At 49.1% G+C, this 25,273-nt stretch overlaps 1 protein-coding gene across 1 annotated transcript in view; it reads left to right on the forward strand.

The window, feature by feature from the left end:
* The window catches only part of ANGPT4 (angiopoietin 4), a 56,970-nt gene extending 53,844 nt beyond the window's left edge, over positions 1-3,126 (forward strand). Inside the window, exons 8-9 of the mRNA XM_007934505.1 lie at positions 2,376-2,506; positions 2,966-3,126. Of these exons, the coding sequence (XP_007932696.1) occupies positions 2,376-2,506; positions 2,966-3,126 (292 nt within the window). The remainder of the gene's footprint in view (positions 1-2,375; positions 2,507-2,965) is intronic.
* The last annotated feature ends 22,147 nt before the right edge of the window (positions 3,127-25,273 follow it).

Consider the following 25,273-nt stretch of genomic DNA (forward strand, 5'->3'; position numbering starts at 1 on the left):
ACGCTTCCCCCAGCAGTGCCCACCACGAGACCCACTACAAGTGCTACACACACAGACACGAGTGTACAAGTAGAAGGATGCACCAGACCCCTGGGGCACATGCATGGACTACAGGGCTATAGAGCACACAAACACACACCCCCAGACACACCACACTGGACTATGGACAACTTTGAGGGGGGCCCCAGTCTGATTCTTCCCCAGTGATTAGTGCCAACCTGTGCCTGTCACAGCACAAGTGCTCAGTAGAGCTGCACAAACAAGCACACACCAAACACAGGCACACCCAGATGTGTGTGCAAGTAGCCACACAGAAGTGAACATACACATACACACACACACACACACACACAATCCCAGGCACAAAGGCAGATTCCAGAGCAAAAACTCTGACCAACAGTATATACTCCAGCACAAACGTATATACAACCACACACATTCACACTCGACATAAGGAATCGTGTCCAAATACTCAGAACTACAGACACATAGACTCACATGTAGATCCACAGACATGTGGGAAACACAGCTTGTATGTCTACCCTGGGGATACTCAAGAGACATGTGGGTTTGGGGTTCCTCGGGCCTTACCCATAACATGTCAAAAGTGCATCTCAAAACGGATCAAGTAGGGGTTTCCTGGTCCATGGATTGTGGGTCCCCCCAAAATCAAAAGTTCTCATCCTGGTTCTCAGAGGGGAGGGGAGAGAGGCAGAGCCTGAGCTGAGGACTTGGGGACAATAGAGGGGCCAGTGCTGCTGGAGTGACCCTGCAAGGCTACTTGGCTTTGTCCAACCCTGATTCTACTGGCTCCAGATGGACCATGACCCTAAACCTCAGTCTGAGCCTTGAGCCTAGCCTTGAACTGACTTCACCCAAACCTTCAAATGGCCAAAAGGAGAAGCTGGGCCGTATAGTGGGTGGCCAGTCTCCCTGCCCCTACCCAGTGAGGCCCTGGCCAGGTGTGCTCCTTGGTAGGAGGGTTTGTAACACCAATCATCTGAGCCCAGAGTGGCATGCCAAAGGGCACAGTCAGGGCTTCTGGCCCCTGAGGCCATGCCCCTGCCCACCACAGATAGACAGAGGCCTTGTGCAGAGATGTGGGGACTGTGCCAGGCCACATGCCCAAGCCCCTCATGCCCTCTGGATCCCAACGGGGCCATCTCCATGATCCTGTGCTGCAGGAGCCACAGCTTCCTGGAGCTGTCCTGGCGACAGCTGGCATCCACTCGCCTCCCCCCAGTAGGAACTTCCTAACTCCTCCCAAACTGGCTCCCCACCTCAGCTGCCAGTGCTGCCCAGCCCCTCCCACAAGCTCCCTCCACTCTGTCCAGCCAAGCTCAGTGGAAGGCTGTGCCAGCTGTGTGCTAAGGGCGAATAACAACACACACTGAAATGTGTTGTGTCCTCACCATGTGCCAGACACTGCTCTGCACACTTCACACACTGAAGTCATAGAATCTTCACTGTTACTATTACTACCATTTTAGCAGATGAAAAAACTGAAGCTCAGAGAGATGAAGCAATCTACTCATGTTCACACAGCTAGTTAGTAGCAGAGCTGGGTTTTGAACCCAATCATTCAGACCCCCAGAGTTCATGGTTGCGATCATCATACAGACCCAGGTTTGCCAGCCAGGGCCTGTCAGCCTGGCTGAGAAATATAAACCTTCCCCCAGCTGTCTGCAGATGTCAGAGAGGTAGGGCTGGGGGTACCCAGAGGGACAAACCCATGTGGACTGGTACGGTCTGGGAAGACTTCCTGGAGGAGGTGGGCTGATGTGGGGAATTGTGATGGGGCAAGAAGGTATCTCACGGGGTCAGCTAGGAGCAAAATGCACACAGGTTCCCATGTCAGGTCACTCTGGGCTGCTGCAGTCTGGCTCTGACTCTCATTCATTCTGAGACTTTAGGCAGATCCCTTTAGCTCTTGGGATCTCAGTTTCCTCATCTGTAAAGTGGGAACAATAGGGTGTAGGGAGGATTATATAAGAACAAGTAAGCACTTAGAACAGTTAGTTAGCAAGGCACTTAGAACAATGCCTGCCTGGCACAGTCAACAAAATACAACTGAAAAGATACAATTGCCCTCATTATTATTGTCATTACTGGGGTCATTCCCAGCCTCTCGAAGACTCAGAGATAAAGAGTAAGGGAGGTGAGGGAGGTCAGACACACAGTAGGTGCTTTGCCCCTGGGAGGTATCTGGGGGCAGGGAGGGCGGTCCAGGAGAGGAAACAGCCCAGGCTCTTCGAACTGGTGCTGAGACCCAGCTTGGCAGAAAGCCTCTTGGAGAGGGCCCGTCCTCAGCCCCTGGGGGCACAGCCCCAACCTGACTAACTCCTCTCCCATTGCCTCCTCCCGGCACCCCCCAGGCTTTCCCTGAGTGGGTACAGCGGCTCGGCAGGGCGCCAGAGCAGCCTGGTCCTGCAGGGCACCAACTTCAGCACCCGCGACGCTGACAATGACAACTGCCTCTGCAAATGTGCCCAGATGCTGTCTGGAGGTGGGTGAGGGTGGATGGAGCCTCACCCACCCACAGGCTCACCTGGCTGGGCCCCTCCCTCCCCTCCTAAACCCTTGGGCTCCCAAGTGCTGTCCAGAGGTGGGTGTAGGCTAGGGCCTTGTCTACCTTCAGGTTTGTGTGGCCCACCTGTACCTGCCTCCACCAGGTCCTTAGGACCCCTCTGAGATCTCACCTCCCACTAACACTGGTACTGCCAATTTCCCTCAGAGACCAGGCTTGAGTCACACTGGGAGTAGGATCCCAGCAAGTGCCCTAGAAAGGCACAGTGCCTCGTGGGCGCACCCCCCCCCCCGAGGCCTGGGGATCCCCCATGTTCCATGGACCAGGATGGAGGAGACTTGGGCAGGGGAGGCAGAGGGACAGCCTCCAACCAACTCTGGCCCAGCCACTGGGCTGGGACCCCACTCCCCAAAACCTCTTTCCTCTTCCTCCCACCAGGGTGGTGGTTTGACGCCTGTGGCCTCTCCAACCTCAATGGCATCTACTACCCAGCCCGCCACCATGTGCGCAAGCTCAACGGCATCCGCTGGCACTACTTCCAGGGACCCAGCTACTCACTGCGAGCCACACGCATGATGGTGCGGCCCGTGGGCATCTAGTAACAGCAGGTGGGAGGCTGGACCACAGAAGAGGCACAAACATGGTGTCCACAGGGCCACTGGACCCAAACATGGGACACAGCACCAGGGTCTTGTCCTGGATACCCTGGGCCCCCTGAGCCTACCCTCCTTGCCCAGAAGTCCAGAAAAGTCACCTGCCACCTCAAGTTGTGAAATGATGGATTCTGGGGTCCCTGCCTCTACAGTACCCCTCATCCTTCCTGCAAGCATGAGAGTCACAATGCTCTGAATGAGCTCAGAACAGACTCAACTCAGCTTCTCAAATGGATATGTGACTAATGGTGGAATTTCAGGCAGGTAGGAAGATAATTTGTCCATATGGAGGCCAGATTCTGTCCCTAGGGTTGGCAGGGAGACTATCTCCTGTTCCAACTCATCAGTGAGCTGTCTTAGCCTTGAGATGCCCTTGGACTTTCTTTTCAAGGCTGAAGGGACTACATTCGCCAACCCTCAATGGGAATCGGGATCTGCCCCACCCCCGTGACTCCACCCTGTCCCTAGGCCTAGCATCTGGCACTCAGACCTGGCACCGGGGGCTTCAGGAGATCCAGGAGGGTTTCCTCTATCCTGCATGTTGTCTGTAGTGTTTCATAGGGATAACAAGGGCATCGCACTAAGACTCCCCCTGAAAACCAGGTGAGAGACGGAAACATCACATTCAACCAAAGTGAAAAAGCATTCTTAGTTGAGGGACTTGTCAGAGCCTTTAATGAGGTCATATGCATTGCAACTGTCCACAAAGGAGTTTGAATGGGCAACTTTCCCCAAATATGCTTATCTGAAAATGGGCCCTGTTGGTCTTGGAGCAGTTCTTGGGGCTGTGACTGCCCTTGGCAAAGCTGGTCCTATCCCGATATGAGGAGGAGCCCCAGGGCCCCATCCTCCTCCCTCAGCTATGCCCACCCTTTCTGGCTTTAGGGACCATTGTGACAGCTTCAAACAGCCTCCAAGAACAACTGGAAGGAAACTTTGTGTTAAGACAGACACACACCATCCCTGAGGCAAGATCTAAGACTCAGCTGAAGGCTGATGTCCTCCAGGGCTTCTTCCAGGCCCTGGAAGCCAGATCTCTGCCTGTGGGCTGCCCTCAGAACTCCTTGTAACCCAGCTCATCCAGGCTCTAATGCAGGTCCAGATCCTTCCTGCCTCTAAGCCAGAACCCCTTGCCCCGTTCCCTGCCTCATCCAACAGTCATGCTGCATCTAGAGGACCCTGAGTGAAGGAGACCAGGGGCTCCTCAGAGCTGCTGTCAAAGTTGGAGTCACAGAGGAGCCACCACCACTCTGCCCCACCCCCCAATCACCATGTCACCCTCAGCCCTCATGAGCCACCACAGCCATGTCATCATTGGCCAACACCTGGGTCTAGCCTCTGTCTTAAGAAGGTCTCCAGGATGAGACTGGGTCAACGGAGAGGGGACATCTTCATCCCACCTGCTGCACCCCAACCCGGGTCCAACTCTCAGCCAATCCCGAGAAAATCTACACATACTTTGAAGGAAACAACATCCCCCCCCCGACCTAAATGGTGTGGTGGCTAATGGTGGCATATCAGGCAGGACGGGGAATGTGTTTAGGGGCCAGCTGCTGCCCCGAAAGCTCAAATTGCCTTTGCAGCATTTGCCCAGGATAACCTTTATTCAGCATTTGCTATGTGCAGTGTGGTGCCGTGAGCAGGGCTTCAGAGTCAGACGAGCCCACTTCAGCTCTAGGACTTAGACCAGGGACTCAGCCTCAACTGTCACATCAATTGTCAAAGCCTCGATTGTCTTGTCTGTAAAACAGAGACTATAATAGTCCCTCCTCGCTGGGCTGTGCCAAGAAAAAAATGAGATGAGGTATCGAAACGTCTCAAAAGAGCCTGACCTGAAGCAGGTGCCTAGTATTAGTGGTGCACCAAAGAGGTGGCTGGGTGAGGAGCACGGTCCCCCAGCACATGCCACCCCCTTTCTCGACCCAGGGGAGGGAAATATGTTTTATTTTTGTATCCACAGCATTTCTGCAGGGCTTATAGGCTGGCTGTGTGCTGGAGAGAAGAAGATGAAGCTATGAGCCCAGGAACAGAACTCCTCTGTGTGGGGTAAAGGCCAAATTTTGCCTTCTCTTCCTGAACCAGTTTCCTAAAGAGACCAAGAAGCCAATTTGGGTTCCCCTCAGACACCTCTTCTTAAATAGTCATCCTTCCTTCTTCCCTTCCTTCTTCCTCCATGCCAGGAACTCAGATGCAAGAGATAGACACCCTGTCTTAAGAATGGATTGACGCACACAACCTGGAGGCCTAGGAGTGGTTTCAGGTGCAGTTAGATCCAGGGGCTCCAATGCAGTCCTTCTCCTCATCTTGGTCCTGCCACCCACCATGTCGACTTCATTCTCAGTCAGGCTCTCTTCTGACAAGATGGGTCCAGCACTCTGGCTCATGTCCCCCTCCCCGCTCAGGATCCCTAAGACAGGGTCCCCCTGACCCAGTGGTTCCTGCAAAGTCAGAATTCTCACCAGCCAGGATTGGTCCTGTGTCTATCCCTGAAATTATCACTGTGATTCTGATTGACAAGACCTGGGTCACATGACTATGCCTGGAACCAGGAGGTGGGGCCAGTCCCACCCAAATCCTGTAGACAGGCGGTGGGGAAACTGAGGCACTGTCTTTAGGAGGTGGGGATGCTAGGCAGGCAAGAACAGGTGATGATGAGTCTCAATGACTGCACACGAGACCAGCCACAGAGCATTGGGCAGCAGCAGGTCCCTGAGGGGGTAGGGACATGACTGTGTTGCCTTGGGCCCAGGAGGACTACGGCTCTCGGGAACTAGCTTCTAAGATACTTGCACCTACAGGTTTCTGGGAAGAATTTTGTACCTCTCCTTGCATCACACTAGCCTTCCCCACACATGAACGGTGATGAAAGTGGGGCTCAGAGAGAAGGGGTCTTATCCAAGGTGGCCCAGACATTACCACCCCCAGCACTCCTGCCTTTATGAGCTGCCTCCCTCATCCAGAGCTCTCTGGGGATAGCTTGACACCTGCCACTGATGCCCCTTCTGCCTGTATCCAGGGCTGAAGGAGACTGCTGGTCTCCAAAGACCTATCTGTCCTTCCCACTGGAGCCAGATGGGCAGAACACATTGTTCCTGAGACCTCTGCAGAGAAACAAAATAATCCAGCAAAGGCATCTCTACACCAGGGGAGGGAGTTTGTGTGCATACCCCAGAGATGAGGTACAGGCAGCCACAGGCAAGGGAGAAGGGGCCTCATCGAGGTGGGGGGGGAGGCTGGGATGATTCAACCCTCTTTTCCCAGGCTTTTCTGTGTCAACCTTCATCTCCCCAATTAAAGGTGCTTCGGAAAGCTAGCTGCGTTACCTTGGCAACACCAGCATCCTTCGATGGAGCAGTCTCTCAGAGAATGGAATCTAGAATCTGGTTTTCTTGCCTTCGATTCATGAGAATGTGCAGCTCTGGTTCTGGTACATCCTGGAGGCAGGGAGGTCTACTGGCCTTGTTCTACCCTGTGTGACCTCTCTGAGTCTCCCTTTCCTGGTCTGCAAAATGGGGAGACTGGGCTCTGGTTTTCAGGGAAGTCATGAGTCACTGTGCTGGTGGACGCCCAGGCCTGACACATAATAGTGCTCACTCATTCACTCACACAGTTATTCATTCACTTAGCAAGTATGTATTGAGGACCTGGCTGGGTGATGGGGACAGAGCAGTGAACAAGACATACACTAGTGGACAGAATGGCAAGAAAAATTAAAATGTAATCTAAATATTGCAAATATAGAAAATAAATAGGAGGTAGGAATAGGAAAATGACAGAGGGTTCACTTCAGACACAGTGGTCCAGGAAGGCCTCTGTGAAGAGGTGATGTCCATTTGAGGTCTGAAAGGCAAGAAGAGGTGGCCAGGTCAAGAGCTGTGGGAAGAGTAGTAGCAAGTGCAAAGGCCCTGGGGTGGCCCAGAGCTCAGTTTATCTGAGGATCTATAAGATTGCCAGTGCAACTGGAGCACAGAGAGCAAAAGGGGGGGGGGGGCAACATGCCTGCCTGCCAGTCCCTGAGCACCTACACCAAAGAGCAAAGCCTCACCCCAGTGCCAGCCAAGGACTGGGGAAGGGGTGAAGCAGAGGACACATGGACCCATCCATCGCTCTGCCTGACTTACTGTGGTGGTGGTGGTTGTTAGGTGCCGTCGAGTTGTCTCTGACTCATAGCAACCCTATATGTACAACAGAACAAAACACAGCCTCATGATCCTGGCTACACCTGAGCCCATCCTTGCAGCCACTGTGTCATCTTGTTGAGGGCCCTCCCCTTTGCACGGACCCTCCACTTTACCAAGCAAGATATCCTTCTCCAGGAAATGGTCCCTTCTGACATGACCAAAGCACGTGAGACAAAGTCTGGTCATTCTCGCTTCCAAGGAGCATTCTGGCTGCACTTCTTCCAGGACAGATTGTCCGTTCTTCTGGCAGTCCATAGTACTTTCAGTATTCTTCACCAGCACCACAACTCAAAAACACCAACTCTTCCCATGGAGCTGGGGCCAATTCCTGCCCTCTCCAGGCCTCAGTTTCCACATCTATAAAACGCAGGAGAGGAATCACCTCCGTCTGAGAGTCACCTGCATCCTGTTACTGCATCAGAAGTGGGTCAAGGGCCTGTTGTGTCCACGCCCTGAGTGGGTGCCATTGAGGGAGTCAGGAAGAGGAAGTAAAAATAGGGTCTCTGCCTTCGGGCTAAATGAGGAGTTAGGAGTGTCTCCTAAATAGGGGCTAGCGGTGGTGGAGAAGGAAATAACGGGCATTGACTGGATGCCTCCTCTGTGCTCGCTTTACACCTCACTGGATTCGAGTGTTGTTGTTGTTGTTATGTGCCATCAAGTCGGACCCAACTGATAGCGACCCGTCCTTGGGTTTCCGAGGCAGTATCACTACAGAAGTAGATTGCCCAACCTTCCTTCCAAGGAGTGGCTGGTGTGTTTGAACTGCCAACCTTCTGGTTAGCAGACAAGTGCCTTAGGATTCAAGCAGGTTCTATTATCACTCCCATTTTACAGATGTGGAATCTGAGGTCTAAAGGAGTGAAGTCCCTTGCCTGAGGTCACACTGTGAGTTAGGATACAGGTTAAACTGCTGTAACAAAAAGACCCTGAAACTTAGCGGTTTAAATAAGATAGAAGGTTATTTCTCTCCCATGTAAGCCTGGAGCTGAGCAGACCATGGCTGGTAGGCAGCTGTGCCATCCTTGAGCATGGCTCCCTCTCTGGGGCACAGCAGCTGCACCTAAAGGTGCAATTTCCAGCTGGCACAATGGGAAGCAGGACATCCATCACTCACTGCCCAGTCCAGCCCCGCCCCTCTCACCCTCTCGTCTCTTGCTTGAAGGACCCAGTGGCCTCCTGACAGACCTTTCCTGGGATTATCTGTGGAACCACCAGCATGACCATATGGGATCCAAAACCAAACCAAACTCACTGATGTTGAGTCAATTCCGACTCATAGCAACTCTCCTTGGGTTTCTGAGGAGGTAAATCAGGAGTGGCTGGTGGCTTTGAACTGCCAACCTTCTGGTTAGCAGTCAAATCCCTTAGGCACTACGCTACCAGAGCTCCTTGACTGTATGGGATAGGTACTATCATATCTTCCCTTTCACAGATAGGAAAGCCCAGAGAAGTGAAGTCACTTGGCCAAAGTCACACAGCAAGGGATTACACAGGTGGTTTTGGAGCCAAATCAGAGCACGTTTAATCTTGACCCCATGCTCCCTCTTGACTAAAGTTAAAGAAAAATAAACACACACATAAATGTTGAGTTCAAGCTGACCAGTTGCTTGAAACTCATAGATGAAGGCCCACTGTCCCCACAGGACGTTTCTGGGGGTGAACTGGAGCCCTGGTGGGAGGGGGCAGGATCCCACAGCCCCAGCCCTGCCCCCAGGTGCTCCCTTCCCCCAAATCTGACTCTCCTGCACTGATTTTAGGTCACTCACCCACAGGGCCCACCACCCCCAACTCTTCTGAATAGAATTTAACTTTCTTCCCCCTTGACCCCTGTAGCCTTCCCAACTATGCCCTGGACAGGGGTGGGCAGGAACAGGCCACACTTGATTCTAATCTAGGGGCTGGGGAAGGGGCGAGGAGAGCCCTGAAGCCCCCTGGTTGTCTGAGGCCCCTTTCCTTAGCTTTCCCCACCCTTGCACATCCAGGAGTCCTGGTTGAGGGTGGGTGTCTATCAGGACCCCAGTGGGTGAGGCCTGACTATGTCCACAAACCACAGGAGAACTGGACCAACCCCTTCCCTCCTCATCTATAAAATGAGATTGAGTAGCTCAGCCCCACCTGCTTTAGAGGGTTGTTGAGACTCAAATAAGATTGTCCCTTCCCTCAATGATTCATTATCTACCACTAGGACCTGTGCTAGCCACTAGGGATAGATTCATGAAAAAGACAGACCTGACACCTGCTCAAAGGTGTTCCCAGTCTGGGGTGGGTGGGAGGAGGCAGAAGTTCAACAAACAACTAAAGGACAATGGATGTAAGAGGGGACTGGAAGAAGCTATTAGATCCAGGGCACTGACTAAGGGAAGGCATGCTTGAAAGATGAGGAACAGTTAGGTGAAGAGGAAAAGCAGGTTCCAGGCAGGGGAACCAGCACACGCAAAGGCCCAGGGGCTGGTCCAAACAGAAGCTTCTAAGAGTTTAGGAAGCGGAAGACACCAGAGCCCGACTGGGCCTTGGGTATCAGATGTGGGGAGAGGGCACAGCAGATGTGCCCTAAACAGCCAGCACAGTAGCCCAGATCCTGCAGGCTTTCCATCCTCCCATCTCCCCTGTGAGCTGTGTGACCCTGGGCAACTTAATTCCCCTCTCAGTTTTCCCTCCTGATGAAACAGGGACCATGATACCTGTTTTGCCGAGTGTTTATGAAACTTAGAGAAAATCTGTCTGCTGCTTGTGAAAGGCTTGTACCAGAAACCTGTCCATAAATGGTGGTCACACTTATTCTCAAAATATAGCATCTCTGGGTTTTCCCATTATTTCCCATTTCTTGATCATTTGTTATTGATGAAACTTGGCTATAGACAAGTGAGAACAGACCCCAAAGGTTTAAGAGTAAATCTGAAGCTGAGAGAAGCCCATCAGTGTCTTTGTTATTTCCCTCTGGTTTGGGGAAAGATTAGAGGAGTCCGCTGGAACCTAGTTTGAAAACCACTCGACGAACAGAAAGGTGAAGGAGTGTCTAACAAACTTGGCAGCTGTGCAACAGGTTCTGGTTGCCCATAACATATTAGCACATAATTGGTGTGGTGGTTATGTTATGGCTGGGTGAAAGCCCCTCAACCTCGGGGTCCAGCTCTGCCTCCTACTCCTGGCCCACTGCAGCTAGAGGCTTTTCTTCACTCAGACAGCTGCTGGCTGCTGAGGCTGAGAAGCCCCAAGGTTGACAAGTAAAAAGGCACAGTCCCGATGTTACCAAACCACATGGCAGGCCACTGACTTAAGTCCATTGTAAGTCCCAAGGTCGGCAGAGCATAGCAGGCTGCTGAGCAACGACACGGCTACATGCAGGGTCCAAGCATGCCATAAGCTAAAGACCATTCCCACATCATTAAATATTCTTAAATACAGGAAGCAGACTACATCCTAAAGGCAGCTACTCAGCTGCTTGTGGTAGATCCCACCAAGGAGCTAACTGCCAGTCTCCTCATTGGGAATAACTACCACCAGCTGTCCAGCCACTCAACCAGGCCCAGCCAAGTTGACACACAAACATAACCACCACAGAGGGGCATGGGGCCAGCTTTTGGGTGCTAGGAGTATTTATTCATTAACCTGGGTGAGAGTTACACATGTTTAGCTTGTGATATTCATCAAACTGTGCCATTATTTGGGCACTTTTCAGTATGATGTTGGAACCCCTGGGTGGCATGAACAATTAAGCATGCTAACTAAAAGGCTGGCAGTTCACCAGAGGCACCTTGGAAGAAAGACCTGGTGATCTAGTTTCAAAAGACCCGTCATTGGAAACTCTATGGAGCAGCGTTCTACTCCCACATATGGCATCAGAGTTAACTCAATGGCAACTGGTTGCTTTGTTTGGTTCCCTATGCATGTTATATTATTATTATCAAACAATATACTATTATCAAAAGTTCTTAAGAGGTAACCAAAAGTGCTTATGATAACAATGGAGAGGGGTGTATATATATATACAAATATAATGTAAACACAAAGAAAGTCTTTTGGGGATAATAGCTAACAGCATTGCCTATGCCTTTAGCTTTACAATAATCCTCATTTCTAGGAATCTGCCTTGAATATACACATTATATGCACGAGGTCATTCACTGCAGTGTCCTTTGTATTCGAAAACATAACACAAAGCTGTAATGATTAACACCAGTATGGCACAGATATGAGGATTAACAAATGACCACAAACAATCTATGTGATGTGATATGTATGTATGATTTTTATTGATATCACTTAACCTTTAGGAAGGAAGCAACCATTGATCAGAATTGAGGGCATTTTTGAAAAGATATACAGCGAAACACAATTGGGAAGTAGGGAAGGGAATTTCAGTGAGAAGGACTTGCTATAAAAGGGACCTCTCTTGGGACTGACCTTTCCAGGCTACTGGCCCCAGGACCCCTGAGTGCACAGAAGGACAGTGAGAACAGAGGGTTGGCTCCCCAAAGGACATCTGCTCCCCACAGACAGCCTGGCCTAGGGACTGTGGTCTCAGAGGCTCTTCAGTTAGTGTAAGTCCCTGGGGGATGAGTTCACCATGGCAACTGCCTCCTCGTTTTTTCCCTGCCTCTCCCTTTCATACAAGGAGCCTCACAAGGACCCTCAGGTCCCACAAGGAGCCTCAGGCCAGCAGCTGCGCCCTGGGACCATGCTTGCTGTCAGTCTCTTCCTTTGTTGATGCCCCTCCCACCTCTACCTGTCCCCTTTACCTTCCCACAGCCCAGCCTTTCAATTCCCAAGACCCAGGAGACATGGGGGATGCTGTTCATCCAAGCCATCCCAGCCGTCAGACACCAGGCTCAGGGTGGACAAGTACTTGTGGTTCACTTTTGTATACATGTGCCATACACACCCACACATAGTTTTTAAATTCTTATGGAAACCTCATTACCACCGCTCCCCAATAGATCCCGAGACACCAGCCTGAGAAACACTGATTCAGAGCCAAGAGCACAGCCTTTGCTCCAATCTGGCTCAGACTCCAGTTTTGCAATGAACCTGAGGTGTGACCCTTGGACAAGTCTCCTTCCCTCTACAGCCCTAGTTTACTCAGCCTTCAGATGGGATGTTGGTACTGTTGGCAAGGCCAAGCACAACAACGAATGGGAAAGGATTTTGTGAGCTGTGATGTGCTTGAAGATCCAGGGTTCATCCGGGAAGCAAGCCCTGCTATGGTGCAGAGCTCCCAAGCCTGGGAGCTGGGGGGTGGGTGGGGGAGGACAGCCTCGGAGACCCAGAAACTCTCCTGGATCTGTCCTAAATCTGCTGTGTACCCTAACTAAAGCCCCTCTCCTCCCTGGGTCTCAGTGTCCCCCTCTGCAAATTAGGAGGCAGGAGGATAGTCCCAATATTTAATGAGTCTTCTCGGTTCTGTCCGAGCTGACAACACAAACAGACTGAATGACTTGCCCAAGATCACACAGCCAGTAAGACATGGAGAGCCAGACTCCAAGTCCAGTGCTCTTTCTCCCACCTCACAGCTTCTTGCACAGAACAGAGGGATCATTGCTTCTTTCCACAGTCTAACCTTAAGTCCCCCCTATCCCCACCTCAACAATGCTCTGCCCTCAAAATTACCATATCAGCTAAGGGGACTGGGGTAGAAAATACCAGAAACTGATTAACCATGGAGCCCCGTGGTAGATTTATGGGAAGGAATTCCCAGGATGGGGGAAAAGTGGACACTTAGCATAAGTACTCCTCGGGGAGGGATGGGAAAGGGGATGCCGGGGAGCTCAGTGCAGAGCTCCTTTCCAGGGTATCAGCTTCCTTTCTAGGGCGCTGGCTGGGACTGATGCATCTCCAGCCACCCTGAGCCTGTGTGCCCTCCATTCAAGTTTCAAATTCCCCAAGAGAGACCGTCCCCAAAAAACTTTTTTTTTGGGGGGTGTGAAAATGTACACAGCCAGAGATACACCATTTCAACAATTTCTACGTGTACAATTCAATGACATTGGTTACACCCTTCAAATTGTGCTACCAATCTCGCTATTCTTTCCCAAATTATCCCACCACCATTATCTTACACTCATTGCCCTCTGAGCTTCCCATTCAATCTTTCAAGCTGCAAGTGTCAGTCTGGTCTCAGACAGGTAATTCTTTAAAAGCGTATGATGCTCAATGCAGACACACTTTATTAACTAAACTATTTTTTGTTCCAAGACGACTTGAGGGGATAGTTTTGGTTTAAAGTTTAAAGATTATCTCAGGACAATCATTTTGAGGGTCCATCCAGCCTTAGTGTCTCCAGAAAGTCTGGATTGCATTTTGTCATTCTCTCACTCTTCTTTTTTTTTTTTTTTTTAATTTTTATTGTGATTCGGGTGAGTCACTCTTCTTTTTAAAATAATATTTTATTGTGTTTTCTGTGGAAGTTTACACAGAAGTTTAGGTTCCTCTTCAACAATTTCTACACAAATCATTCAGTGACATTGGTCACATTCTCTACAATGTGTGAACATTCTCATTATTTTCATTCTGGTTGTTGTGTTTCCATTCATCTAGTTTCCCTACTTTCTTCTATTCTCATCTTTGTTTTAAAGTAAGTGTTGACCGTTTGGTCTCATATAGGTGATTTTTCAAAGGAGCATGGTACTTACAGGTGGTATTTATTATTTTGTCAGCAAGACTGTTTATTTCGCTATAAGGTAACCTCAGGGGTTAGTTTCAGTTCAAAGTTTAAAGAGTGTCTCAGGGCAATAGTCCTGGGGGGTCCTCCATCCCCCAGTCTCAATCAGTCCAGTAAGTCTGTTTTGTTTCTTTTTTAATTGTTGTTTTTTTGGGGAACTTGAGGCTCTGTTCCACATTTTTCTCCATTGTACTGTTTTCCACATTTTCTGTCTATCTGTTGTCACCCTGATTAGGATGATTGATAAATGGTAGCCAGGCACCATTTAGTTCTTATAGATTCAAGGTAGATGAGGTCATAGTTCATGTAGACTATTTGTCCTGTAGATTAGTTTCTTTTTTAAGTCTTTAGTTTCCTTCTTTCTCTTTTGCTTCAGAGACTAATAGTTGTATCTCACAAGCTTTTAAGACCTCAGCCACTACTCACCCAACTAGGATGTAGAATATAACTTTATGACCTATATTATACCATGACCAAGATGGTCCACAAGATTATGGTCTTAATCCTTCAAACCCAGGAAACTAATCCCATGAGGTGTTTGGCTATGTCTAAGATGTATCTGTAACTGTGCCCTCTACATACTGTATTATATATATGAATATATGTGCATACAATCACATAGATCCATACACATATATACATGCACAGACATATGTACTTACATATACATAAAACATATCAAATCAAACCCATTATCATTTAATTGATTCCCATTCATATCAGCCCTACAGGACAGAGTAGAACTGCCCCATAGGGCTTCCAAGGCTGTGATTTTTACAGAAGCAGACTGCAGTATCTTTCTCCCACAGAGTGGCTGATGGGTTCAAACCACTGACCTTTCAGCTAGCAGATTAGCACTGCACCACCAGGTCTCCTTCATACATACTCTCCCATACACATATAGGCCTACATCCATATACACCCACACATACATTTTTCGGTTGTTTTTACCGCTGTTCCTAAGAGAGACTCTTGATTACCTAGCCTACAGTCAGTGGTTTGTTCATATTAGCACATCTGCCGTGGTTAGAGGACAAGGTACATCATTCAAGCCTGGCCAGCGGGGACATTGTGGTGATGGCCATCCCAGTTTGCATCTGTGACACACATCCCCAACCCCAGACATTTGCACAAGCTATTGCCATCCTGCTAGAGGAGAGCCCGAGGTAGTTGCCAGAGCTGGGAACAGAAATAAATGCCTGTTTTGTTTCTTCAATCCTGTGTCTGGGATTGTAGTTTACAAACAGTTGCTGTCAAGTCAACTCCCCATCACGGTGGCCTGTGTGTTAGAGCAGAACTGTGCTCCATAAGGTTTTCAAGGCTGATTTTTCAGAGGTCAATTACCAGGCCTTCCTTCCGAAGGGCCTGAGGGTGGACTCAACTCTCTAACCCTTCAGTTAGCCACCAAGTGCATGCTCAGGGATGTCTACCATTTACACTGTGATAATGGGGACCTGGCTCTAGGTGGGTGCAGAGGCAGAGAGTTGGGGAAAACGTATGCAGACCTAGTCCAGCTCACAAACATTTGTCTCGAAGGAAACCACACTGCCTTGTCCCTGGGAGGGTTTGTTCTAGTCCCCATTCCAACAGGTACTACGTAACTCCAAGTCATTCAGAATGATGATAATAAAACTAGCTGACATTTTTCAAGCCATTTTTCTAGGTATGTGACATGCATCTCTCAGGTAATGGTAGGTATTATTAAAAGCCCCATTTTATAGGTGATAAAACTGAGGCTCAAGGGTTTAGTGATTCCTCCACAGTCACATAGCTGGTATATAGCAAAGAAAGAATTTGAATTCAAGCAGCTGGACTCTTAAAACTGTCAACTGGCAGAGCTGCGAAGTCCCCCAGAACACATCTAGGATACATAACCATTTAGCAGATGGCGGATGGAGACCAATGATGAGGAAGAGCTAGGGGATATTCATTATGGCACTTGGACCAAGCATTAGCTCATAGGCTCTCCAATGGATATCTTTGCCCAATATCACAGGGCTAGTGACTGAAGAGCTGGGGTTCCAGCCAGAGCCTGCCCTCTTCCCCGGTGTCTCAGATTCAATTCTGGCTCCTGCACCCTTTGGCTGTGTTCTGCTTGTGGAGGCCAGGGTTCTGCCTACCTCCTGGCCACCTGGCCTGGCCCAGTGGGGGGCTGCCTGAGCTCCCTGCCCCAGAAGCTGGGGATACTCAGTGGGTGTTCAGAAGCCAACATTCAGAGGGGGACAATGCCCATAGGAAGAGGAGCTAGCCAACTCAAATGAGAAGAGGCTGGCACTGTGTAGCCTCCTGGGAGATGAGAGGCTAGGGCCTGGTGGGGCCTAAGGCTGGGGCAGCTCCTGGCCGATGCTGCCTCCCTGCTGGAACCAGGGGTCAAGTCCTGTCTGCTCTCTGGGCTTCAGCTTGCCCATCTGCATATGAGGGGTTGGGCTCAATGGTTGCTAAGGACTCTTTTAGCAACACAAGGATGTCTGTATTAGTCATCTATAGATTCATAACAAATGACCAAGAATTATCAGCTTAAAACAACACCCACTTACTAGCTCACAGTTTCTGCAGGATGGAACTCTTTTAGCAACACAAGGATGTCTGTATTAGTCATCTATAGATTCATAACAAATGACCAAGAATTTATCAGCTTAAAACAACACCCACTTACTAGCTCACAGTTTCTGCAGGATGGAGGTCCAAGCATGGCATACCTAGGTTCTCTGCTCAGATCTCAAGCCTGAAATCAGGATGCAGGCTGGGCTGCATTCTCACCCGGAGCTCAGGGGTCCTCTTCCAAGCTCATTTGGGTGGCAGAATTCAGTTTCTTAAGGGGTAGGTCTGAGGTCCCCATTTCCCTACTGGCTACCAGCTTAGGGATCACTCTCAGCTCCCATATGCATCCCTCAGGTCGCAGCCACTCTTCAGGTCCCTATTTCCCTCACACCCCACATCCAGTATGTTCCCAAGTCCTGCTGACCCCACCTACCATCAGAGCAGATCCAGAATCTATAGCCTGACCTCTACGCCTTCCTCCTGGGCCCAGCCTCCTGCATCTCCCTCCTGGACTGTTACAGACGCCTCCTCAGCAGCCTCCCTGCCTCCCACTTCACTGCCCTGCAGCCCATTCCCCCCAGCCAGAGGGGGCCTATTCAAACACATCCATCCGACCAATACTCAGACCCTCTCATGGGTTCTGACAGTAAAAGTCAATGTCCTCACCATGACCTACATGGCCCTACACGGTCCAGCCCATTACACCCTGGCCTCACATCCTAGTCCCCTCCCCTCCCTCAGTCTACTCCTGCCTCACAGTCTCCACACTGGTCCTCATCCACACCAGACTCACTCCTGTCTTGGTTCCCTGCACCTAGAACACTCTTCTCCACAGACAGCCATGAGAGTCCCTTCCTCCCTTCAGACCTCTGTCAAAATGTTCCCTGGTCAGTGAGGCCTCCCCTCAGCCCCCTGTTGAAAAGCACAGCCTCCGTTTTTAATAGAGGTGAATGTCCACTTACCACAAGACCCAGCCATTCTACTGCCAGGTATTTAACGAAGAGAAATGACAATCCATGTTCCATAAAAACCTACACAGGTGGCTCCTGACTTATGACGGAGCTCTGTTCCAGTGACTGTCACAAATCAGTTCTGATATAAGCTGAGTATCTCATTTTGTTTTGTTGTTTTGTTTTGTTTCCATTATTATTTGCTTTTATTATCGGTATCTTTATAAATCATAACACTGAACATCTGAGTGTGCATCAGAGAGTGATAATATCAGCAAATTACATGCTGCAACACTCTGTTGTACATATTACTAACAAGAAGATATATCAAAAAATAATAAGAAAACAGTCGTAACTCAAATACACGGTGAGTTGGGGATTACCTGCCCACGTATGTTCACAGTAGCATTATTTATAACAGCCAAAAAGTGGAAACAACCAAAATGTCTACCAACAGGCCAAACAGATAAAAACGTATGCTATGTTCACACGATGGAACACTACTTGGCGATGAACAGGAACAAACTACTAATACGCGCCACAACCTGGATGAAGTTAAAATGTAGTAGGCTGACTGAAAGAAGCCAGACCTGTACTTTGTACATTTGTATGAACTCTCAAAAAGATAAATCTAAGACCATCAATGGTTTCTCAGGTGGAGAGTGGGGTGGGCTTTGGAGATTAATGGCAAAGGGGCATAAATGAGATTTATAGAAATGTTCTAGAACTTGTTTGTAGAGGTGGACACACAGATGTCTGCAATTGTCAAAACTCATTGAACTATACCTCTAAATGTGTCGATTTTATCATATATCGATTATACCTCAATCAAAATGAAAAAAATGCCCACAGTCCTTTCGTCTCCCTTCCCTGCTTTGTTTCCTCCTCGGCATTCTCGCCCTCTGGAATGTGATCCCCACGAGGGCAGGAATTTTTGTTTTGTTCGCTGCTGTATCTCAGTGCACGGAACGATATTTGGCAGGCCAGGAACAGACATTATGGTGGCAAAGCAGAGGGTCAGCTAAACTGGGAGAAACCCTCGATGAGCCGGACGGACACAACAGACACAACAATGAACTCCAACACACGAGCAGCCCTGCAGACGGTGCAGTGTCGGGCAACATTTCATTCTGTTTCACACAAGATCCCCATGAGTCGGGCTCGCACCAACCACAGCAAAGTGCTCGATGAACATTTCATGAACGAATGAATGCATGCATGAAGTCAGCCTCTGAAGTTCAGAGTTAATTGCTGGGGACGGCTGTTTTGAACGTCCGCACACCCACCTGGAACAAACGCCAGCCTGGCATGGCCTGTGAGGCCGTGGGAAGCATCAGCGTTCCATCCAGCCCGCATCATCACTCAGGCATTTAGACGACGCCAGTCTTGGACTGTCATGCCTACCATCAGCCCTGGCAGGCAGCCTGGCCCAGAACTTGGTGCCCATTGGCTGGGGTTTCCTGTGGGTGCTGTGTGTGTGGAAAGCAAAATATTAACGTGAAGGGTGGAGCTGCAAAACTAAGCTGGGCAGAACCCAGAATGTGGCCTGAGGTTGCCAGTGGGGTGGGGGCCAGCTGGACCAGCGTTTATCTTCTTCAATTGCTGCTACCCACCCAACAACACCAATCTGCTCCCATAAAGATTACAGCCAAGAAAACCGTATGGAGCAGTTCTACTCTGTAACACATGGGGGCACCATGACTCAAATTGAACTTGACAGCAGTGGGTCTGCTGGGTTTTGTTTGCTTTTTTCTTTTTAACCAAAGTTAAAAAGTGAATCTCCTTCCAGCTCCTAGTCCCAGCCAGCTGGGTCCCCTCCCCAGAGGCAGCCAAGGTGTCAGGTTCCCTATAAAACTCTCCAGGGAGATTTGATGCCAGTACAAGGGCTCACGGATACATATTCTTGTTTCTAAGAATAGCAGCATACAGTGCGTGCTGTTCTGCACCTTGCTTTGTTCCCTGAACTACATACCTTGTAATTTCAAATGCATCGCATTCAGGGAGGGCGTCCTTGGTCTTTCTGCCGGCTTAGTAGGATTCCATTCCAAGGCTGGGTGGAATATACTTAACCAGTTCCTGTGGATGGGCATTTCCAATTGTTTGTTATCACAAACACTAGTGGAATATTTAATATACCCTTTGCATGAGGTGTTTTTAAATTCAAGTCATTAATTGCTCACATTTAAACAGTAAAAGTAACACCTAACATTTCTTGAGATTTCGGTTTAATGTGAGTATTCATAGTGCCCACCAGCCACTCCTCAGAAGGAAGATGGGGCAATCTACTTCCGTAGTGATACTGCCTCAGAAACCCAAGGAGGGGTCGCTATGAGTCGGGTCCGACTCAACGGCACATCACAACAACAACATTCGTAGTGCCTAAGGCATTAGACTGCTAACCAGAAGGCTGGCAGTTCAAACCCACCAGCCACTCCTTGGAAGGAAGGTTGGGCAATCTACTTCTGTAGAGATACCACCTCGGAAACCCAAGGAAGGGGTGCTATAAGTCGAATCAACTCGACAGCAGTGAGTTTGGGGTTCTTTTTGGTATTCCCATTCCAAATAACAGGATAGGGGGACCCAGCCCCTCTCCTTTCACTTGGTCCCACGGCCTTGTTTTGCCAAGGGAGCACCCAGAACCAGAGAGGGTGACACCCCAGCCTAGAGGCACCATAAACATCCACTGGGCTCAAGGACCCCACGGAGGGGTGAGAGTCCCCATCCTCCCCAACACTGCCTTCCTGGCACTGTGACCTTGGGCTCGTGGATCCGCCTCTCTGAGGCTGCATTTGAGGAGACGGTAACTGCGTCCCCTTCACAAGGCGGCAGAGAGGAGGGATACACTCCCGGACAGGGGCTTGTTCTGTGTCGAGCACACAGAAGGTGCTTGGGGCTTGAGAGATGCTGGCTAGTCGTTCTAGTCCTGGAGCTGCAGTCTAATGAGAGATACAGACAAGAAACAGCTAAGGCCTCTGTTTAATATAAGCCAAGGAGTGAAGTATGCTAGGAAGAAAACCAAGCCAGGGTAAATCCAGCCATTAGTTGGATTGTTGTGTCTATCTTTCTCCCACAGTTTAAATGTTTAAATATTGACAACTAATTAAATATTCAAAAAAAAAAAAACAAACCGGTGCAATGCATACAACAGTAGTCATGAGTGTCCGGGATTAAGGAATTTGTCCTATTGGCAGACACTGAGGGAGGGAGGCTAGTGGGGAGAGGTCAGAACACTCAACATGACACCCAGTTAGGAAGAAGCAAAGGAAGGATTTGAACCCAGGCAGCTTGGCCCCAGGTGCTCTTAACCATCACATACTATTTAGAGATCCAAGGGAGCAGGGGGCGAGGAAGTACATTGTTTGGCAGTGAGGTTCAACTGGGGTCTCACCAACCTACACACATACGCACGCACGCACACACTGGCAAATCCTAACCTGGTGGACCAGACCTAGGTTTGAATCGTAGCTGCTCCAGGTCCTAGCTGTATAGCTGTTATAGGCTGCCCCCTCTGAGCCTCGGGCTTCTCACTAGTAAAGTATTTGCTGTGCAGGGGTGAGTTTAGACATGGACCCGGAGAGCTTTGCAAGCTGTAAAGGCAGCAGGCGTGTTGAGGATTAAGGGATTTGTCCTGCCTGTGGACACTGAGGGAGGAGGGATAGTTGGAGAAGGAGGTCGGGGGCATCCAACAGGCTCTTAAGAACCAGCCCCCCCACCCCCACCTCAGGGCTGCCTGGCCCAGCTGTCAGAGACCTCGATCCCAGCCCAGCGCCAGGCTGGCAGGCTCCACACGGAGCCCCCTGGCTCCAGCTGGACGCCACGGCTCGGGTGAGGCCCAAGTAAGGGGCAGAGCTGGGCTATTTTCATCCCCAAGTGGACCTGAGCCTCAAGAGGGAGAGAGCCCGGCTCTTTTCTCTCCCACAGTGCTCCCACCCCAGTCCTCTCCACAGTCCGAGTCTTCCCTTCCCAAACCTAGAACCACAAATGCCTCAGAGCACAGCTGGGGAAACCGAGGTCAGAGAGGCAAATAATCCGCCTGCGTCACCCACCTGAGACTTGAACCTAGACTTCTTAATTCCCAGGAGCCCCTTCTTCCCAACACACAATTCACTCACTGGTCCCCACTCATTCCTTCACCCAAGAAGTGTTTATGGAACACATACTCTTCCCGGTGCTGGGGACACAGTCAAGAGCAAAGCCACATCCCCGCCTCCTGGAGCTGCAGTCTAATGAGAGATACAGACAAGAAACAGCTAAGGCCTCTGTTTAATATAAGCCAGGGAGTGAAGTATGCTAGGAAGAAAAACAAGCCAGGGTAAATCCAGACTTAGTGGACCCACTGCGACTCAAGGAATCCCCAAGACTATTGCCCTGAGATACTCTCTGAACCTTGAAATGAAACAATCCCTTGAAGTGACCTTTTAACTAAATAGCAGGTTAGCTCAAAAAGTAAAGACTGTCACCCTGAGTACTATGCTCTTTTAAAAGGCTATCTCTACGAAACCAAATGCACAAGAGTTACACTTACTCTAAAGCGCGAATGGAGGGCCCGGCGGCAGTGGGACTAGGTTAATGAGAACACAACAACTAGAACTGAATTAATGAGAATGTTGACACAGTGTGAAGAATGGAAACAGTGTCACTGAACATTATGTGTCAAGATTGTGGAATGGGAACCTTTTCTGCAGTATCTACTTCCATCGAAAATACAATAAAATATATTTTAAATAAACCAGAGTAGGGAGCTCGAGACTCTCAGAGGCTGATTGAGCTGGGAGACAGGGAGGCAGAGAAGGCCACTCTGAGGAGACATGTGGGCAGAGACCTGAAGGAAGCGAGATAATGAGTCAGGCAGATCTCTAGGGTAGAATCGATACTGGCAGAGCAAACAGCAAGTCCAAAGGCCCTGAGGCAGGAGTGTGCGTAGTGGGTTCCTGGGACAGCAGGAAGCAGTGCGGCTGCCGCAGAATGGATAAAGGGGAGGTTGAAGGGAGAGGTGGAAGAGTAACTGGGAACCAGATCATTATGGCCTTGTAGGCTATAGTAAGGCCTTTGGGTTTTATTTCAGGCTGCCTGGCAAGGTAGAAACCAGAAAGTCAGCAGTTCAAACCCACCAGCTGCTCCGCAGGAGGAAGATAAGGCAATCTATTTTGTAAAGATTTACAGCCTTGGAAACCCAATGGGGGTTACTATGAGTCTGAATCAACTCAATGGCAGTAATTTGGTTTTGGTTTTGGCAGGACAGACCTTCACATTGCTCAGAGGTTCCACAGCCCCACACAGTCTGGTCCTTGTGTTCCAGGTCTAGTCCCACCTATCTTCTCTCTGGTCCTCAAATTGACTCCTCCCACCACGAGCCTTTGCACATGCTGTTTCCTCAGTCTGGAATCCTTTTCCACTCCCATGCCCTCTTCTCCTAATGAATGCCTACGCATGATTCACATCTCAGCTCAAATATCTCAGGCTTCCCAGGCCTCCCTTGCCAGTCAGAAATCCCTCCTTCCAATTTGGGTGAAGGGGAAGGGCATTGTACCAAAAGACAGTGATCAACATGGTAGCACTGAGGAAGAGGAAGACACAGAGAGGTACAGACAACAAAGATAAAGCCTTTTGCATATACAATACTGTGTGGTCAGTGATAACAAACATTAATCTATGGGTAAATAGATGGGTAGACAGGCTGAATGATCAGATATGTCTAAGCAAAAGGGAATATACCTGTGGCCAATACAAGGTTGGCAGATGATATTTCTACACACATATTTGTATGTGCAATAAGAATATCCAAATATATAATAGAGCTAACAAGGGGCAAAGGTATAACTTCTTGGTCATAGCCAACCACCCTGAGGGAGCAAGTAGTTGGACGTGTGGGCTCGGGACCATGGTTGCAGGTGACATCAAGTTCAACTGGCATAACATACTACACAAAGACATTGTTCTATGTCCTACTTTGGTAAGTAGCAACTGGGGTCTTAAATGCTTGCAAGTGGCTATTTAGATGCAACAGTCGGTCTCTCCTCCTCCAGAGCAAAGAAGAATGAAGAAAACCAATTCTTTCCATGTGGAAAGAATTAGTCCAAGGGACTGATAGACCATGCAGTTCTCAGCCTATATGACCATGACCAGAAAAACTAGATGGTGCCTGGCTACCACTGTCAACCACTCGGAAAGAGATCGGTGCAGGAGAACCTGGATAGAGTGGGAGAAGAATGTGGAGAAACAAAACTTAAAATGATTTAAAAAAAAAAAAAAAAAGACCAGGTTTACTGGTTTGATAGAACCTGGTGAGACCTCTGAGACTATGACCCCTGGTTACCCTTTTGCCTAGTATTGAATTCACTCCTGTGGCTTCCAGCCAAACAACAGACAGGCATATAGAGTGAATATTTATATCAGGTAGATACACTCCTTAGAGTGAGCAATCATGGGAGAATGGAAGGGCAGTGTTTGCACAGGGAGATAGCTCAGGGGGCAGGAATGCATAGGAAAGAAGGGCACTGGGAAGAGGTAACTACAGAGAGGAAGTAGGAAGTGAGCTGTTACATTGTGGGAAATTGCAATCAATGTCATGAAACAAAATGTGTATGCACTGCTGCATGGAAAATGAATTTGCTCTGTAAATTTTCACCCAAATCACAATTGAAAAAAAAAAAAAAGAGTCTAAAAATTTTTTTTAAAAAAATCTCTCCTTCTACCCTGAGTCTGTCCCTTCCTGGACTTCATCTTAGATCATAAGATTATCAAGATGATCAATTTATTTATGTCTGTCCATACCCTAGACTGCAAGCTCCACAAAGGCAGGTGTTTTGTCCACTACAATATCCACAGGGTATGGCCCGTGCCTGGTACAAAGGAATCCCTCAGCCAATATGCATTGCATTAATGAACAAATGAATAGCATAAGCACTGTATAAAGTTCCTTCATTTTAATCAATTTTATTCAGTAGTTCAAAGGTGAGGTGATTTGACTAAGGTCACAGCAAGTAAGGGGCAGAGTGAGGACTGTGACCCAGTTTTGCCTGATTCCAAAGCTGGGTACTTTCCCCAAAACTTTACTTGGAACACATAGGCTGTGGTACATTGTTTGAAAATTGGCTGTAATACTCCTCCCATGCTGTGCTCTTGCTCTTCTGAAATGTGACTAAGAGATACAGTCTATTTCTCCACTGCTTGACTCTGACTTGGCCATGTGATTTTGTCTGGCCAATGGGATACTAGTGATCGTGATGCAAGCACAAGTTTAAAAAGCCTTGAACACTGGATGTGAAACTCCAAGACCACTATGTGCATGAGTCCTGAAGGTGAACAGAGGTCCTCAGCAAACAGCCCACAATAGCCAGGCAGGTGAGTGAGCCCATCGGAGACAAGACAGCCTAGCTGATTCTCCTACCTGAGTGAGCCTAGCAAGACCAGAAGAACTGCCTAGCTGAGCCCAGGCCTAACTGCCAACTCACACAATCATGTGCTAATAAACAATTGTTGTTTTAGGCTACTGGGTTTAGGGTAGTTTGTTACATAACAATGGGTAACTAATGCACATACTTGAACACAGACTGTGCAGACAACACCTATACACCTATGCACTCCTGCACACAAATGACCTTACATAGAAAAAGCTGTCAGCACCCACACAGACACTCACATGCTTCTTTTAGGTTACATACACACACATAGAGAGCCATCATCCAATCCCACACTCCCCTCTACTCAAACCACTATCCAGGCTGCTCACACGTTGATGTAAACATCAGCCTGGGAAGGAG

The sequence above is a fragment of the Orycteropus afer genome, unplaced genomic scaffold, assembly GCF_000298275.1.
Source record: "Orycteropus afer afer isolate SDZICR_OR568_19922 unplaced genomic scaffold, OryAfe1.0 scaffold00020, whole genome shotgun sequence".
In the NCBI taxonomy this organism is placed as follows: domain Eukaryota; kingdom Metazoa; phylum Chordata; class Mammalia; order Tubulidentata; family Orycteropodidae; genus Orycteropus; species Orycteropus afer.